The 16,382-nt window shown below is 41.0% G+C and overlaps 1 protein-coding gene across 1 annotated transcript; it reads right to left on the bottom strand.

Moving 5' to 3' along the window:
- Positions 1-19: 19 nt before the first annotated feature.
- vcam1b (vascular cell adhesion molecule 1b) lies at positions 20-14,462 on the bottom strand. Its single transcript, XM_061978307.2, has 10 exons — positions 14,357-14,462; positions 14,000-14,284; positions 7,956-8,261; positions 7,625-7,888; positions 7,297-7,563; positions 6,954-7,232; positions 2,923-3,225; positions 2,589-2,855; positions 2,256-2,516; positions 20-2,176 (listed from the first exon to the last, which is right to left on the bottom strand). Exons 1-10 carry the CDS (start codon positions 14,379-14,381, stop codon positions 2,028-2,030), a joined length of 2,406 nt encoding a protein of 801 aa, XP_061834291.2. The 5' UTR covers positions 14,382-14,462; the 3' UTR covers positions 20-2,027.
- Between the last annotated feature and the right edge of the window lie 1,920 nt (positions 14,463-16,382).

The following is a 16,382-nucleotide window of genomic DNA, read 5'->3' as shown; positions in this document are numbered from 1 at the left end:
ACTTCATTAAAGGTGTTTGATCGTAATAATTTGGAAAAACTCTGTAGAATAAAGGTATTTTTTCTGCAGGACTGTTTGCATCGTCACTTTATTAAAGGTGGTTGATCTTAATAATTTTGTAAAAATCTGTAAAATTACGATATTTTTCCGCAAAATGTTTCATGAAAATTTCTGTAAATATAATGTTTTTGATCATTATTTGGTTTACAATGTTATACTTTAATTTTATGGTAGTAGATGACCGTTTTTTTCACAGAATCTTTTTTTTTACAGTGCACTCACCCCCAAATCCTCCACACGACACCTCCGCTCCGGACAGGCTAACCCATACTTGCCAACCTTGAGACCTCCAATTTTGGGAGGTGGGTGCGGGGGCGTGGTTGGGGGCGTGGTTAAGAGGGGAGGAGTATATTTACAGCTAGAATTCACCAAGTCAAGTATTTCATATATATATATATATATATATATCCCCGCGACCCCGAAGGGAATACGCGGTAGTAAATGGATGGATGGATGGATGGATATATATCATTTATCTACACATATACACACACATAACACTCATCTACTCATTGTTGAGTTAAGGGTTGAATTGTCCATCCTTGTTCTATTCTCTTTCACTATTTTTCTAACCATGCTGAACACCCTCTCTGATTATGCATTGCTGTGTGGCACGCACAAAAATGCTTTCATCAAATGCACTAGATGGCATTATTGTCCTGTTTAAGAGTGTCACAACATTGCTGTTTAGACGGACTGCTTTACTGTAGACGTTCTTTATATTGTGGGAAAGCGGACTTAGGTCCGCATGGAGCTGGAGGGGGCGTGGCCTCCAGCTCCGCTTGAATTTCGGGAGATTTTCGGGAGAAAATTTGTCCCGGGAGGTTTTCGGGAGAGGCGCTGAATTTCGGGAGTCTCCCGGAAAATCCGGGGAGGGTTGGCAAGTATGGGCTAACCACCTCCAACCTCAGAGGACAAAGCTACGAACAATGGGAGACCGGGCTTTCTGCTCCGCCGCTCCCAGTCTGTGGAGCGCTCTCCCTGACCACCTGAGGGCACCACAGACTGTGGATTTTTTTTTATATATATGCATACTAGTTTTAGCTATTTGGCTGTTCTAGTTTTTATTTATATTTATTTTTTATTATCTTTTTTTTTTTTAATACACTGTAGCACTTTGAGGTTGTTTACTCAATGTAAGTGCTTTTTTTTTTTTACAAATAAAATCTATTATTATTATTATTATTATTATTAACCCTTTTTAATTTTGACTATGCAAATATGATTCTAAAAATGTGTTAGCCTTATTTGCTCACTGGCTGAACAACTCTGTTTCCATGGCAACCACCAAAACCCTCTCCGAGAATCAGATGACGCCCACTCTCTCAGCTCCGCCCACCTCCACGCTGCTGATGTCGTCAGAATTCAAAACGACCGGGGGGGGGGGGGGGGGGGATCCACGGAGAGAGGGCGCCAAAGTCCAGTCCTGGTGATTCATGGTTCTGGTTTTTTAGGGACTTGCATTCTGGACCAGATCCAGATGAGAAGGTGCTGAGTGAACAAACAAGTCCCATGTTGTGGTCTTGCGGGCAGGAAGTGGCTGATTAGAATGCTGAGACGCAGCACTACGATTGTTAAGACGCGCACACCGAGGTCAGGGGTCGCGGACACTTAAAAACACCAGTGGAAAACATACATCATATTTATCCCCCCACCTTCGCACATACAGCATAAGTTTTAGCACCTCCACCAGCCGTTACCATGGAGACGCGGATAGCATGCAGACTGGAACAGGGACGCCAGTTTAGCTTAGCTTAGCCGTCCAGACAACCAATCAGAGGAGTGTTTTTCCCACAAAGCTCATCAGCTGGTTTCCACGGAAACCGAGCACTGGATGTGAATGACAATCAGCGGCGCCCGAACAAGGAGACACCACAAGGCACCACCCCCAGTGTGTCTCCTGGGTCTCAAGTCAGCCGTGACACTTCCTGGCCAGACAGGAAGTCACATAGTCTTGGTGGTGGCGTTCAGGCGGATCGGCTCAGCTGGTAGAACCCTTTCTTTTTGGACCTTCTCAGGTAGTCGAGGACCAGGCCGGCGCTGGCCACCACGGCGGCGCCGATCATCGCCGGGACGAGGACGGCGGCGAGAGTGGGCGGAGTCTTTTTGCCGCGCTCTATCGGAAGGGAGAAGAAAAAAAAAAAGTATTGACGCGCGAAAACGTGAAGAAGGGTTCCCAAGAGGACGCGTCTGACCTCTCACGCTGAGACTGAACACCTGGACCTGGTAGCCCAAGTCGTTGGTCACGTTGACCTGGTACCAACCCGAGTCGCGGGCCGTCACGTTGGCCAACAGGAAGGTCCCGTTGGCGGAGCGGCGCTCCGTCCCGTCGGCCAGTTTCTTGAGAAGCACGGCCGAGGGCGGGCAGCTGACGGTCCGGCAGCACACGGTGACGTTCTGACCTTCCGCCACCACCGAGGACGGCAGCACCAGCACCGTGGTGTTCCTGGGAGGGGCTGGACCGCCACACGGCGCCTTATTAACTCATCATTCACGTACAATAACATCTTTTTTAAATGACCTCTGACCTTTAACAGTCACAGCACTGCTGACCATTTGAGATCCAAACTGATTGGAGGCGTCGCACTGGTAGTGGGCGGAGTCTTCCAGCTGCACGGAAGAAAAGCTGTAGGAGAGCGAGGAGGCGGAGTCTGAACTCTGAAGCTCCACCCCTTCTCTCTTCAGCACCAGCCTGGTGGGCGGAGCTCCATCCGAGCGGCATGTGACGGTCACCTGTTGACCCTCCAGAACCTCCTGGCCCGGACTCACCAAGATGGATGTTCCCCTGGGAGGGTCTGACACACAAAAAGCGGGTGAGACTGAATTAAAGATCCCTTCACAATAAAAGCCTTTTATACTGACAGTGGACCTGCAGAGGCAAGCTGGTCCTCCTGGACCTCCACACGTCCCCGGCCTCTGTCAGCAGGTCGGCCACGCAGCTCACCACCCGCCGCTCGTCCGCCACCCGATGGCGCAGCACCGCCGAGATGTTCTGAAAGGAAGGGGAGGAGCCAAAGGACTGCACCAGCAGGGTGGCGTTGCCCGACAACCATGACAGTCTCAGCTGATTGGCCGGAAACACATTCATGACGTCACACTGAAGCCACGCCTCCTGGCCCATCAGGATGGCGCCAGCGTCTTTCAGAACTGGGTCAGATGGAAAAGCTGGGGAAGCAAATAAAAGAAGAAAGTGAAGAGCGGTCATGAGACCTTTGACCTTGGAGACAAACACAAGGTCAAAAACTGCCTTTCCATTAACCCAAGAAATGAAGACTAGAGGGTGACCCACAGGCTGGGAGAGAGCGTGCACACGCCTGAACAATAGTGCCTCAAGGACGTCGCCTTTGAGCAAGCACCTGCTGCCTTCGTCTTCTAGTGACGTCATGGCAACAGCAAGATCTTCTTCGAAGTGAAGTTTCGCAAGATTATTATTATTAGTCTTTATTTAACCAGGTAAAATCCCATTGAGATCAAAGATCTCTTTTTCAAGGGAGACCTGGCCAAGAGGGCAGCAGCAAGGTTACATTAAAAACAGTAAACAAATACATAAAACATCACATTTACAACATTAAAACTTGCTCTCAAGATGAGATTTTACAAGAATTATGGCTCATGACGCAAAACACTTTAATGGAAACACCTCCAGAATGTTCTTTAGAAATATCACTTTTATTTTGTGAAAAACTGCAATAGAAACAACAGCTATTTGTTCTCTCATTGACTTTCTCATTATGGACCTTCTTCATCATGGACCTACCGTCATGGACCATCTCATCATGCACCTTCTCATCATAGACCTTCTCATCATGGACCTTCTCATCATGGACCTTCTCCTCATCGGCCTTCTCATCATAGATCTTCTCATCATGAACCATCTCATCATGGACCTTCTCCTCATAGACCTTCTCATCATAGACCTTCTCATCATGGACCTTCTCATCATGGACCTTCTCATCATGGACCTTCTCCTCATAGACCTTCTCATCATAGACCTTCTCATCATGAACCATCTCATCATTGACCTTCTCATCATGAACCATCTCATCATTGACCTTCTCATCATGAACCATCTCATCATGGACCTTCTCATCATGGACCTTCTCATCATGGACCATCTCATCATGGACTATCTCAACATGGACCCTCTCCTCATGAACCTTCTCATCATTGACCTTTTCATCATGAACCATCTCATCATGGACCTCCCGTCATGGACTATCTCAACATGAACCATCTCATCATAGACCTTCTCCTCATGAACCATCTCATCATTGACTTTTTCATCATGAACCATCTCATCGTGGACCTCCCGTCATGGACTATCTCAACATGAACCATCTCATCATGGACTTTCTCATCATGAACTATCTCATCATGGACTCTCTCATCATGAACCATCTCATCATGGACCTGCCGTCATGGACCATCTCATCATGGACCATATCATCATGAACCATCTCATCATGGACCTCCCGTCATGGACCATCTCATTATGGACCATCTCATCATGAACCTTCTCATTATGGACCTTCTCATCATAGACCTTCTCAACATGAACCATCTCATTATTGACCTTTTCATCATGAACCATCTCATCATGGACCTCCCGTCATGGACTATCTAAACATGAACCATCTCATCATGGACCTTCTCATCATGGACCCTCTCATCATGGACCTTCTCATCATGGACTCTCTCATCATGAACCATCTCATCATGGACCTCCCGTCATGAACCATCTCATCATGGACCTTCTCATCATGAACCATCTAATCATTGAACTTTTCATCATGAACCAACTCATCATGGACCTTCTCATCATGAACCTCTTCATCATGAACCATCTCATCATGGACCTCCTGTCATGAACCATCTCATCATGGACCGTCTCATCATGAACCATCTCATCATGAACCATCTCATCATGAACCATCTCATCATGGACTATCTCAACATGAACCATCTCATCATAGACCTTTTCATCATGAACCATCTCATCATGGACCTGCCGTCATGGACTATCTCAACATGAACTATCTCATCATGAACCATCTCATCATGAACCATCTCATCATAAACCATCTCATCATGGACTATCTCAACATGAACCATCTCATCATAGACCTTTTCATCATGAACCATCTCATCATGGACCTCCCGTCATGGACTATCTCAACATGAACCATCTCATCATAGACCTTTTCATCATGAACCATCTCATCATGGACCTCCCGTCATGGACTATCTAAACATGGACTATCTCATCATGGAACTGCCGTCATGGACTATCTCAACATGAACCATCTCATCATAGACCTTTTCATCATGAACCATCTCATCATGGACCTGCCGTCATGGACTATCTCAACATGAACTATCTCATCATGAACCATCTCATCATGAACCATCTCATCATAAACCATCTCATCATGGACTATCTCAACATGAACCATCTCATCATAGACCTTTTCATCATGAACCATCTCATCATGGACCTCCCGTCATGGACTATCTCAACATGAACCATCTCATCATAGACCTTTTCATCATGAACCATCTCATCATGGACCTCCCGTCATGGACTATCTAAACATGGACTATCTCATCATGGAACTGCCGTCATGGACTATCTCAACATGAACCATCTCATCATAGACCTTTTCATCATGAACCATCTCATCATGGACCTCCCGTCATGGACTATCTCATCATGGACCTCCCGTCATGGACTATCTCAACATGAACCATCTCATCATAGACCTTTTCATCATGAACCATCTCATCATGGACCTCCCGTCATGGACTATCTAAACATGAACCATCTCATCATGGACCTTCTCATCATGGACCCTCTCATCATGAACCTTCTCATCATGGACTCTCTCATCATGAACCATCTCATCATGGACCTCCCGTCATAGACCATCTCATTATGGATCATCTCATCATGCACCTTCTCATCATAGACCTTCTCATCCTGAACAATCTCATTATTGACCTTTTCATCATGAACCATCTCATCATGGACCTCCCGTCATGAACCATCTCATCGTGGACCATATCATCATGAACCATCTAATCATTGAACTTTTCATCATGAACCATCTAATCATTGAACTTTTCATCATGAACCAACTCATCATGGACCTTCTCATCATGAGCCTCTTCATCATGAACCATCTCATCATGGACCTCCCGTCATGAACCATCTCATCATGGACCGTCTCATCATGGACCTCCCGTCATGGACCATCTCATCATGAACCCTCTCATCGTAGACCTTCTCATCATAGACCCTCTCATCATGGACCCTCTCATCATGGACCTTCTCATTATGAACCTGCTCATCATAAATCATCTTATCATTGACCTTTTCATCATGAACCATCTCATCATGAACCTTCTAATCATAGACCTGCTCATCATGAAGCCTCTTATCATGGACCTTCTCATCATGGACCCTTTCTTAATTTACCTTCTCATCATGGACGATCTCATCATGAACCATCTCATCATGGCACCTCTTATCATGGACCTTTTTAGTATGGAAGTGTGTGTGTGTGTGTGTGTGTGTGTGTGTGTGTGTGTGTGTGTGTGTGTGTGTGTGTGTGTGTGTGTGTGTGTGTGTGTGCGTGTGTGTGTGTGTGTGCATGTGTGTGCAAGACTTCCTGAATGGCTGTAACCGCCCGCCCCTCCCTCCTCTCTGTGCAACACTAGCAAATAACTCAGATCTGACCTTTGACCCCAGCAGGAATAACAGCTCAGATAGTCACATGACCCTGAGGAGCCAATCAGTTTGAGCGCCATCTCCTGAGCAGATTCCCGCCAAAAGGAGACGTGATAGAAACTACATCTGCAGGGTCACGTGACAGGAAGTGAAGGTTCCGACTCACAGTAGACGTGGACCTTGGCCTCGACGGTCCTGCTGACGTCATGGCAGCGGGCCTCGCAGACGTACACGCCACGGTCTCTGAGGTCCAGGTGGCGCAGGTGGAGCTGGGACGGTCCGTCCTGCAGCTCAGTCCGGTCTAGGAGGCTCCGGTCCGGCTGGGCTCTCCTCCAGGTGAAGGCGGGCGTGCTCGGGCATCCGGAGGCGCCACAGGTCAGGAGCAGACCTGAGGCCACTTCCACCGTGGACGCCCGGGGACTGACGTAAACCTGCAGCGGGTGAGCTGAGAGGACCAGGACCATCAGAACCACAAAGATCCACCTGGAACTCGCTGGTTTGGGACTGACCTTTGACCGTGACGGCGCTGGCGACCAGCTGAGATCCGAACTGGTTGGAGGCTTCACACTGATAGTAGGCGGAGTCTTCCGGCTGCACGGAAGCCAGGCTGAAGTTGAGCAGGAAGGCGGAGTCTGCGCTCTCAAGCTCCTCCCCTTCTCTCTTCAGCACCAGCCTGGTGGGCGGGGCCCCGTCGGAGCGGCAGGTGAACGTCACCCGCTGACCTTCCAGAACTTCCTCGCCCGGACTCACCGAGATGGAGGTGTTGGTGGGCGGGGCTGTGGGAGGGGCAAACGCGTGTAACAGCTGTTGACCTACGACCTGGGGTGTGACTCTCACCGTGAACTTTGACCTCCACCGCAGCGCTTCGCTTCCCCTCCGAGTTCTCGGCCCGGCACTCGTAGCGGCCCGCCTGGGACACGTCCGCCTCGGGAATGACCAGCTTGGGACCTTCGCCCCGGACCAGCGTGGACCCGCCGCGCGCCGCTCTGAAGGTCCAGGTGACCACCGGCGGCGGGTTGCCCTCCGACAAACACGTAAGCACGAGGGCGGAGCCGGCCATCACCACCCCAGGGTCCGATATCGCCGTGACGACCGGGGCGTCTGAGGAGACGAGTGCCAAGCCTGTCAGCGTGTCGCCACGGCAACGTGTGACCGAGACACAACTCACACAGCAGGTTGAGGAGGACCGAGGACTCCCTGGTCATGTTGAGGGGGGGCAGCTCCGGCAGATCCAGCGTGGCCCTGCAGGTGAAGCGGGACCCCGACTCCGCCCTCTGAGGGGTGAAGCGGTAAGTGGACCGGACTGAGGTAGCGCCGGCATCTCCCACAATGCTTTGCAGCACCACGCCTCCTCTCAGCCAATCCAGCGTGATCAGCTCCGCGGGGTAAAGGTCGGACACCTGACAGGTGAGGGTGGACTCCTCCCCCAGTCTGACAGGGTCGTGACCTTTGATGACGGGGTCTGATGGGAAAGCTGGAGACAAGACCAATAAACACTAGTACGCTACATGCTACATAATGATGTTTTTACAGTGTCTTACTGTAAATAGAATAACAGTTTATTATGGTAAAAACTGGCAGCTGAGTTGCCAAAATAAAATCAAATTTTTTTTTCTTTTTACAGTAATATGTTGTAAGAAAAAAAAAAAAAAAAATTTTAAAACACCATATATTTTACAGTAAAATTCTGTCGACTGAGGTGTCAGTTTTTCTTTTTTTTACCGTAAAATCCACGGTTGATGTTTTTACGGTGTATTACTGTAAATGGAATAACGGTACCACATTTTATTATGGTAAAAAAACTGGCAGCTGAGTTGCCAAAATAAAAATGTAAAAATGCTTTCTATTTACAGTAATATGTTATAAAATAATAATAATAATAATAATAAAAAAACACACCATAGGTTTTATTGTAAAATTCTGTTGACCGAGCTGTCAGTTTTGGGTTTATTTACCGTAATATCCACGTTTGATGTTTCTACAGTGTATTACTGTAATTTATTTTATTTTGGTTAAAAAAAACTGGCAGCTGAGTTGCCAAAATAAAAATTTTAAAATGCTTTCTATTTTCAGTAATATGTTGTAAAAAAAAAAATAAATAAATAAAAAAACACACCATATATTTTACAATAAAATTCTGTCGACTGCGCTGTCAGGTTTTTTTTTTTGTTACCGTAAAATCCACGGTTGATGTTTTTACGGTGTATTGTAAATGGAACAACGATAACACATTTTATTATGGTAAAAAAACTGGCAGCTGAGTTGCCAAAATAGAATTAAAAATTGCTTTCTATTTACAGTAATATGTTGTAAAAAAATAAAATTAAAATAAAAAACACACCATATATTTTACAGTAAAATTCTGTCGACTGCGCTGTCAGGTTTTTTTTTTTGTTACCGTAAAATCCACGGTTGATGCTTTTACGGTGTATTACTGTAAATGGAACAACGATAACACATTTTATTATGGTAAAAAAAACTGGCAGCTGAGTTGCCAAAATAGAATTAAAAAATGCTTTCTAGTTACAGTAATATGTTGTAAAAAAAATAAAAAAATAATAAAAAACACACCATATATTTTACAGTAAAATTCTGTCGACTGCGCTGTCAGGTTTTTTTTTTGTTACCGTAAAATCCACAGTTGATGTTTTTACGGTGTATTATTGTAAATGGAACAACGATAACACATTTTATTATGGTAAAAAAAACTGGCAGCTGAGTTGCCAAAATAGAATTAAAAAATGCTTTCTATTTACAATAATGTGTTGTAAAAAAAAAACAAACAAAAAAACTAAAAAACACACCATATATTTTACAGTAAAATTCTGTTGACCAAGCTGTCAGTTTTGGGTTTTTTTTTTACCGTAAAATCCACATTTGATGTTTTTACGGTGTATTGTAAATGGAAGCTCCAGCACCCCCTGCGACTCCGTAAGAGACAAGCGGTAGGAAATGGATGGATGGATGGAATAACGGTACCACATTTTACTATGGTAAAAAACTGGCAGCAGAGTTGCCAAAATAAAATAAAATGTTTTTTTCTATTTACAGTAATATGTTGTAAAAAATAATAATTAAAAGAAAACACCATATATTTTACAATAAAATTATGTCGACTGAGCTGTCAGTTTTGTTTTGTTTTACCGTAAAATCCACGGTTGATGTTTTTATGGTGTATTACTGTAAATGGAACAACGATAACACATTTTATTATGGTAAAACAACCTGGAAGCTGAGTTGCCAAAATAGAATTAAAAAATGCTGTTTATTTACAGTAATATGTTGTAAAAAAAAAAAATAGAAAACACACCATATATTTTACAGTAAAATTCTGTTGACCGAGCTGTCAGTTTTTTTTTGTTTTTTTTTTACCGTAAAATCCACATTTGATGTTTTTACGGTGTATTGTAAATGGAAGCTCCAGCACCCCCTGCGACCCTGTAAGGGACAAGCGGTAGGAAATGGATGGATGGATGGAATAACGGTACCACATTTTACTATGGTAAAAAACTGGCAGCTGAGTTGCCAAAATAAAATAAAAATTGTTTTTCTATTTACAGTAATATGTTGTAAAAAATAATAATTAAAAGAAAACACCATATATTTTACAGTAAAATGATGTCAACCGAGCTGTCAGTTGTTGTTGTTTTTTCCGTAAAATCCACAGTTTATGTTTTTATGGTGTATTACTGTAAATGGAATAACAGTTTATTATGGTAAAAAAAAAACTGGCAGCTGAGTTGCCAAAACAAATTTATAAAATGTTTTCTAATTACAGTAATATGTTGTAAAAAAATAATAATAATAAAATAAAAAACACCATATATTTTACAGTAAAATTCTGTCGACTGGGCTGTCAGTTTGGGGTTTTTTCCCCGTAAAATGCACGGTTGATGTTTTTATGGTGTATTACTATAAATGGAATGATGGTTTATTATGGTAAAAAACTGGCAGCTGAGTTGCCAAAATAAATATATATTTTTTTCTTTTTACAGTAATATGTTGTAAAAAACAAACCAAAAAAACACTATATATTTTTACAGTAACATTCTGTCGACTGAGCTGTCAGTTTTGTTTTTTTTACCGTAAAATCCTCGGTTGATGTTTTTACGGTGTATTATACCACATTTTATTATGGTAAAAAACTGCCAAAATAATTTTTTATTTTTTTCTATTTACAGTAATATGTTGTAAAAAATAAATAAATAAAAACACCATATATTTTACAGTAAAAGTCTGTCGACTGAGCTGTCAGTTTTGTTGTTGTTGTTTTTTTTTACCGTAAAATCCACAGTTGATGTTTTCACGGTATATTACTGTGAATGGAAAAACGGTACCACATTTTATTATGGTAAAAAACTGGCAGCTGAGTTGCCAAAATAAAATAAAAATTGTTTTTCTATTTACAGTAATATGTTGTAAAAATAATAATTAAAAGAAAACACCATAGATTTTAAAATTATGTCGACTGAGCTGTCAGTTTTGTTGTTTTTTTTACCGTAAAATCCACAGTTGATGTTTTTATGGTGTATTACTGTAAATGGAATAACAGTTTATTATGGTAAAAAAAACTGGCAGCTGAGTTGCCAAAACAAATTTAAAAAATGTTTTCTAATTACAGTAATATGTTGTAAAAAAATAAAATAAAAATAAAAAACACCATATATTTTACAGTAAAATTCTGTCGACTGGGCTGTCAGTTTGGGGGTTTTTCCCCGTAAAATGCACGGTTGATGTTTTTATGGTGTATTACTGTAAATGGAATGATGGTTTATTATGGTAAAAAAACTGGCAGCTGAGTTGCCAAAATAAATATATATTTTTTCTTTTTACAGTAATATGTTGTAAAAAAAACAAAAAAAAACCCACTATATATTTTACAGTAAAATTCTGTCGACTGAGCTGTCAGTTTGTTTGTTTTTACCGTAAAATCCACGGTTGATGTTTTTACGGTGTATTATACCACATTTTATTATGGTAAAAAACTGCCAAAATAAAATAATTTTTTCTCTCTCTATTTACAGTAATATGTTGTAAAAAAATAAATAAATAAATAAAAACACCATTTATTTTACAGTAAAATTCTGTCGACTGAGCTGTCAGTTTTGTTGTTGTTGGTTTTTTTTTTATCGTAAAATCCACAGTTGATGTTTTTACGGTATATTACTGTGAATGGAAAAACGGTACCACATTTTATTATGGTAAAAAACTGGCAGCTGAGTTGCCAAAATAAAATAAAAATTGTTTTTCTATTTACAGTAATATGTTGTAAAAATAATAATTAAAAGAAAACACCATAGATTTTAAAATTATGTCGACTGAGCTGTCAGTTTTTTGTTTTTTTACCGTAAAATCCACAGTTGATGTTTTTATGGTGTATTACTGTAAATGGAATAACAGTTTATTATGGTAAAAAAAAAACTGGCAGCTGAGTTGCCAAAACAAATTTATAAAATGTTTTCTAATTACAGTAATATGTTGTAAAAATAAAAAAAAAATAATAATAAAAAACACCATATATTTTACAGTAAAATTCTGTCAACTGGGCTGTCAGATTGGGTTTTTTTCCCCGTAAAATGCACGGTTGATGTTTTTATGGTGTCGTACTGTAAATAGAATGATGGTTTATTATGGTAAAAAACTGGCAGCTGAGTTGCCAAAATAAATATATATTTTTTCTTTTTACAGTAAAATGTTGTAAAAAAAAACACTATATATATTTTACAGTAAAATTATGTCGACTGAGCTGTCAGTTGTTTTTTTTTAACCGTAAAATCCACGGTTGATGTTTTTACGGTGTATTATACCACATTTTATTATGGTAAAAAACTGCCAAAATAAAAAACAAAATGTTTCTCTATTTACAGTAATATGTTGTAAAAAAATAAAATAAAATAAAAATAAAAACACCATATATTTTACAGTAAAATTCTGTCGACTGAGCTGTCAGTTTTGTTGTTTTGTTTTTTTTACCGTGAAATGCACGGTTGATGTTTTTATGGTGTAATACTGTAAATGGAATAACGGTTTATTATGCTAAAAAAACTGGCAGATGAGTTGCCAAAATACAATTTAAAAATGTTTTCTAATTACAGTAATATGTTGTAAAAATAATAATAATAACATTTTAAAAACAGCATATATTTTTTAGTAAAAGTCTGGCGACTAAGGTGCCAGTTTTTTTTTTTACCGTAAAATCCACGGTTGATGTTTTTACGGTGTATTATACCACATTTTATTATGGTAAAAAGCTGCCAAAATAAAAAAAAATTGTTTTTCTATTTACAGTAATATGTTGTAAAAAAAATAATAAAAATAAATAAAAACACCATTTATTTTACAGTAAAATTCTGTCGACTGAGCTGTCAGTTTTTGTTTTTTTTACCGTAAAATCCACGGTTGATGTTTTTACGGTGTATTATACCACATTTTATTATGGTAAAAAACTGCCAAAATAATTTTTTTTTCTATTTACAGTAATATGTTGTAAAAATAATAATAAAATAAAATAAATAAAAGCACCACTTATTTTACAGTAAAATTCTGTCGACTGAGCTGTCAGTTTTGTTGTTGTTTTTTTTACCGTAAAATGCACGGTTGATGTTTTTATGGTGTAATACTGTAAATGGAATAACGGTTTATTATGCTAAAAAACTGGCAGATGAGTTGCCAAAATACAATTTAAAAATGTTTTCTAATTAAAGTAATATGTTGTAAAAATAATAATAAAAACAGCATATATTTTTTAGTAAAAGTCTGGCGACTAAGCTGTAGTTTTTTCCCGTAAAAACAGTGGTAAAATCCACAGATTTTTTTTTACACTGTATGTAAAATAAATAAATAAAATCAAATTCATAGGCAAATTAATTATTTACTGTTACAAGCGATCCTTTAATGGCCCTCTGACAACTTTTTTGCAATGTGTTGCTGCCATTAAATTCTAATTTGATGATTATTTGCAAAAAATAAAAAAATAAAAAAATCTCAGTGTGAACATGAAATATCTTGTCTTTGCAGTCTATTCAATTGAATATAAGTTGAAAAGGATTTGTTGTATTCTCTTTTCATTTACCATTTACACAACGTGACAACTTCACTGCTTTTGGCTTTTGTAATTGTATTTGTTGCTTGGAAAGTTGTAACTGTGAGGAAGTCGCACACAGCCCCTTTAAGTCCATGTTAATGATACAAAATACAAATAAAACTACTGACCGTAAACATGCACGTTGGCTTTGCCGAGCTTGCGTTGTTGTCCGCACATGACTTTACACAGCACGATGCCTTCGTGTTCCATCCCCACGGGGTCAAAGGTCACCACCGACTGCGCGCGGCCGCCGTCGACGGTGGCGGTCAGCGGGCGGTCGCCGAGCAGCGTCCACGTGACGGCGGGCACGGCGGCACACTCCCGGACGGAGCAGAGCAGCTGGTGTCGCTCGCCCAGCTTGAAGACGGGCCTCCGGGGGGAAATGTCCACCTGGAGACCCTGGACCACCACGCCTGCGCAGGTAAACAACCACCTTGTAGCCACGCACTGGAAACTATTGTTTAGGGGGAGAAAAAAAATCTCACCTGAGAGCAAAAAGAGAAGAAACATTTCCGTTCAGTCACTGAGGAAAAGCATGAGATGGAGGAGCTGGAGAGTCTTTGTGTGGTCTGAACCGTGAAGCTGCAAATGAGTCAAAGTGAAGGATCTCACGCCTCCTCTCAGCTGAGGGTGCAGCGTGCACCGCCCCCTGTCGCTCCACCGCGGTACTGCATCATTTAGCCCGAGCAGGTTTGCGGTTTCTTATTTTCGTTTGCGCTTTTTTTTAGCGTGTGTGGCATATTTGCTGGCGTGGCATGGACTGCTTCCACTGTACTTTACTCTGAAGGCACCTTTTGACTCGGCATTGATTGAGGAGTCACTGATTGACAGACCAACTTTTGAGTGAGTCATAGTCCTAGATTACTTTAAGATACAACTAGGGGTGTAACGGTACACAAAAATTTGGGTTCGGTACGTACCTCGGTTTAGAGGTCACGGTTCGGTTCATTTTCGGTACAGTAAGAAAACAACAAAATATACATTTTTTGGGTTATTTATTTACCAAATTTGCTAAATATTCCACCAAAAATATTTTTCTTAGTGGAATATTTGATGTGAAGTAATGGGAACCTTAGATAGGTCAATAATTCATAATAACATTGATTTTGATTCAATATTATGTTTTAAGCAATGACAGTTTGAAGGAAAAAAGACAGCTTTGTTTTATTAGTCTAAATTACATTGAACCTTTAAGCTTTTTTATTTCACTTGTTTTTGTTTATTTTAATAGTATTTTTAGAATGCGCTGTGGGCCGCAAATGGCACACTTTTGACACCCCTGCTATAGATAATAAAAAATTAAATGTGATAAATCTATGGATAAAAAGCAGAGCCTGGCGACGCATGCGCGTTTATCATAACTCTCTCTCTCTCTCTCTGCCCCTCCCTCACAATTTGTTTTGTTTTTAACCCCTTCTTAACCCTGAACGTACATTGAAAATACAAACCATATGAGTTGGGAAATTGTGTTAGATGTAAATATAAACGGAATACAATGATTTGCAAATCCTTTTCCAACTCATATTCAACTGAATGCACTACAAAGACAACATATTTGATGTTCAAACTCAGAAACATTTTTTTTTTTTTTGCAAATAATAATTAACTTAGAATTTCATGGCTGCAACACGTGCCAAAGTAGTTGGGAAAGGGCATGTTCACCACTGTGTTACATCACCTTTTCTTTTAACAACACTCAGTAAACGATTGGGAACTGAGGAAACTAACTGTTGAAGCTTTGAAAGTGGAATTATTTCCCATTCTTGTTTTATGTAGAGCTTCAGTCGTTCAACAGTCCGGGGTCTCTGTTGTCGTATTTTACGCTTCATAATGCGCCACACATTTTCGATGGGAGACAGGTCTGGACTGCAGGCGGGCCAGGAAAGTACCCGCACTCTTTTTTTATGAAGCCACGCTGTTGTAATACGTGCTGAATGTGGCTTGGCATTGTCTTGCTGAAATAAGCAGGGGCGTCCATGAAAAAGACGGCGCTTAGATGGCAGCATATGTTGTTCCAAAACCTGTATGTACCTTTCAGCATTAATGGTGCCTTCACAGATGTGTAAGTTACCCATGCCTTGGGCACTAATACACCTGGCTTTTGAACTTTGCGTCGATAACAGTCTGGATGGTTCGCTTCCCCTTTGGTCCGGATGACACAATGTCGAATATTTCCAAAAACAATTTGAAATGTGGACTCGTCAGACCACAGAACACTTTTCCACTTTGCATGAGTCCATCTTAGATGATCTCGGGCCCAGAGAAGCCCGCGGCGTTTCTGGATGTTGTTGATAAATGACTTTCGCTTTGCATAGTAGAGCTTTAACTTGCACTTACAGATGTAGCGACCAACTGTATTTAGTGACAGTGGTTTTCTGAAGTGTTCCTGAGCCCATGTGGTGATATCCTTTAGAGATTGACATCGGTTTTTGATACAGTGCCGTGTGAGGGATCGAAGGTCACGGTCATTCAATGTTGGCTTCCGGCCATGCCGCTTACGTGGAGTGATTT

Source organism: Nerophis lumbriciformis, linkage group LG18 (assembly GCF_033978685.3).
Source record: "Nerophis lumbriciformis linkage group LG18, RoL_Nlum_v2.1, whole genome shotgun sequence".
Classification (NCBI taxonomy): Eukaryota; Metazoa; Chordata; class Actinopteri; order Syngnathiformes; family Syngnathidae; genus Nerophis; species Nerophis lumbriciformis.
The sequence above is the reverse complement of the archived record's forward strand: the minus strand, read 5'-3'. Positions and strand labels throughout refer to the sequence as shown.